A 2,500-nucleotide genomic window follows, 5' to 3' on the forward strand; every position below is an offset into this window, starting at 1 on the left:
GTGTGTGTGCCTGAGTGTGTGCGTGCGTGCGTGTGTGCGTGTGTGTGCGTGCATGTGTGTGTGTCCACCCTCCAGGTGCGTCTCCTGTACTGTTCCAGGAGGAGGCGGAGCTAGTGTTCCGGCTGCCTGGGCAGCGGGTCAGGCCGGCGCCTCTCACATGTGGTTCGCCGTGGGTCCGGCGCTCTCGGGGCCTGGGGCTGGAGGGGCTTCCCCGGGCGCTGTTCGCCGTCCGGCCCCAGGGCTGGGAGGGACGAGCCACGGAAGAGGATCGCCCGGGGCGTGTCCGAGTTGACGCACGGCGCCGTGGCGCTGCGCAAGGACTACGGGGGCACGGGAGGGCCAAACTTTGTCAGCAACTGCATGACGGACGCCAATCAGACACAGAGACTCCGAGGGAGGATGAGTGAGGGGGGAGGGGAGGGGGTGAGATGAGGAGGGGGGAGGGGGGGTGAGGTGAGGAGGGGAGGGGGGGGGTGAGGGGGGGGGGGGGGATGAGGTGAGGGGGAGAGGAGAAGGGAGGAGGGAGGCAGGATCGAGGTGACGGGGAGGGGGTGAGGGGGGAGGATGCGGTGAGGAGGGAGGTTCTAAGCATGACTGTCTAGAACGATATGACTGTAACACCGTCTTTTTATTTATAGATTTCATCAGCCTCTGTTCTCCTTGATCAAACTGATCAATGATTTTTCTCCACTAGTTGACAGCATCAGTGCAGACGTTCAGCAGATTCACAGAAGTAGTAGTACATTGGCTTTTCCTACGTTAAATGCAATTATTGTTAGTCACTTTGGATAAAAGCGTCTGCTAAATGACTGTAATATAAATGTAATGTAATGTACTAGCAGCCTGAAACAACTAGCGTTGACATGGCCAGTATCGCTGTCCTATAAGAGGGGTTTAGTCCATTAGTGTAGACAGCTGACTTTTTGGATCTTTTATTACAGAGTATAGTTATTTATGAGTGTGTGTGTGTGTGTGTGTGTGTGTGTGTGTGTGTATGTGTGTGTGCGCACATGTTTGTCAGAGGTTAATACAGGGATGCTAAATCTGTATCCGATGCTGAGTATGATCTACATGGGTGTTTTACAGCGTGTGGAGGTGGGCTGGTGATGTTAGCCCAGCATCTGTAGGCAGTGGAGTGTGTCTCATGTATATTGATGAGCGCGCTTTAATGTATTCCACTCGGAGAGTGCAAACACACTCCGGGACGCTGTAACAGGTAGAATAGCTCAAGTACAACTGGTTGTCATATCAGACCGCTCTCCCGCCTGTCTGGAGAGATGGCGGCTTGAGCTGCGCGGACAGAATTCATAACCTGGCGCTAAAGCGGCCATATATAATACCCTCACCTCACAAAACCTGGGACCCAAGATTCAAGATTCAACATTCATGTATTTGTCAAGAGGGAAGTTTATCTCGGACATACAGGCTGCTACATACAGTGCAAAGGCGGCATTACAAGGAAAAACTAACATTAGGGCATAGACATGTGCAAACATGTGCAAACATAAAGTTTAAAGTGCATTCAATACATAATACAATCAAAACTGCTTATGGTGGGAGGTTTAGGAGACTAACTGATCATGTTATGAAGTCGTTTCTTGTTTTTAACTGGAACTCTAACGTCTGCCAGATCCTATTCTGCATGCGAGACATGTGAGGGGTCAGCAGTGACCCAGGGCCTCGGGGTTGTCGGTTCGAACGCCTTTGTATAGATTACAGTGAAATTGAAGCATTGTATGTCTGAATGTATGCGTTGTGTTCTGCACGTGAAAAGATAAAGAAAAGTGAAGCAGTGATCAAATCTTAAGTACTGCCCCCTGCTGTCTACTGTCAGTACTGTAGCTGCAGTCTGTCATGCCCTCTGTATCTGGGGGATGATTTGCTGTCATCCGGGGTACCTGTGACTGTGTCAGTGCAGGGGGATGACAGGGACACAATTAGATGTCCTGTCTCATCTTTATAACTTAAAAGATGGCGAGGGAGTCGTGTCACATCAAAGCACGGCGGTGACAATGACGTGTGTCTGATCATCTCGCTGTGTATCTCATTAGCAGGCCGGGCCTGACTGTCATCCACCAGCCGCTGTTGATGTGTAGCTCAGAACTGCGTTTCTATCTCCATAGGGATAGGGGAGGGTTCTATGTATCTCTCTAGTGTGGTTCTATCTCCGTAGGGATAGGGGAGGGTTCTATATATCTATCTAGTGTGGTTCTATCTCCGTAGGGATAGTGGAGGGTTCTATATATCTATCTAGTGTTGTTCTATCTCCGTAGGGATAGGGGAGGGTTCTATATATCTATCTAGTGTGGTTCTATCTCCGTAGGGATAGGGGAGGGTTCTATATATCTATCTAGTGTGGTTCTATCTCCGTAGGGATAGGGGAGGGTTCTATATATCTATCTAGTGTGGTTCTATCTCCGTAGGGATAGGGGAGGGTTCTATATATCTATCTAGTGTGGTTCTGTCTCCGTAGGGATAAGGGAGGGTTCTATATATCTAT

At 50.0% G+C, this 2,500-nt stretch overlaps 1 protein-coding gene across 1 annotated transcript in view; it reads left to right on the forward strand.

The window, feature by feature from the left end:
• The window catches only part of grin2db (glutamate receptor, ionotropic, N-methyl D-aspartate 2D, b), a gene marked incomplete at both ends in the record, with an annotated part of 43,684 nt that overhangs the window by 9,374 nt on the left and 31,810 nt on the right, over positions 1-2,500 (forward strand). The window contains 6 exon segments of the mRNA XM_084444590.1: positions 76-91; positions 94-117; positions 120-187; positions 189-245; positions 247-397; positions 400-403. Coding sequence (XP_084300716.1) covers positions 76-91; positions 94-117; positions 120-187; positions 189-245; positions 247-397; positions 400-403 — 320 coding nt within the window.

Source organism: Borostomias antarcticus (genome assembly GCF_949987555.1).
Source record: "Borostomias antarcticus genome assembly, chromosome: 10".
In the NCBI taxonomy this organism is placed as follows: Eukaryota; Metazoa; Chordata; class Actinopteri; order Stomiiformes; family Stomiidae; genus Borostomias; species Borostomias antarcticus.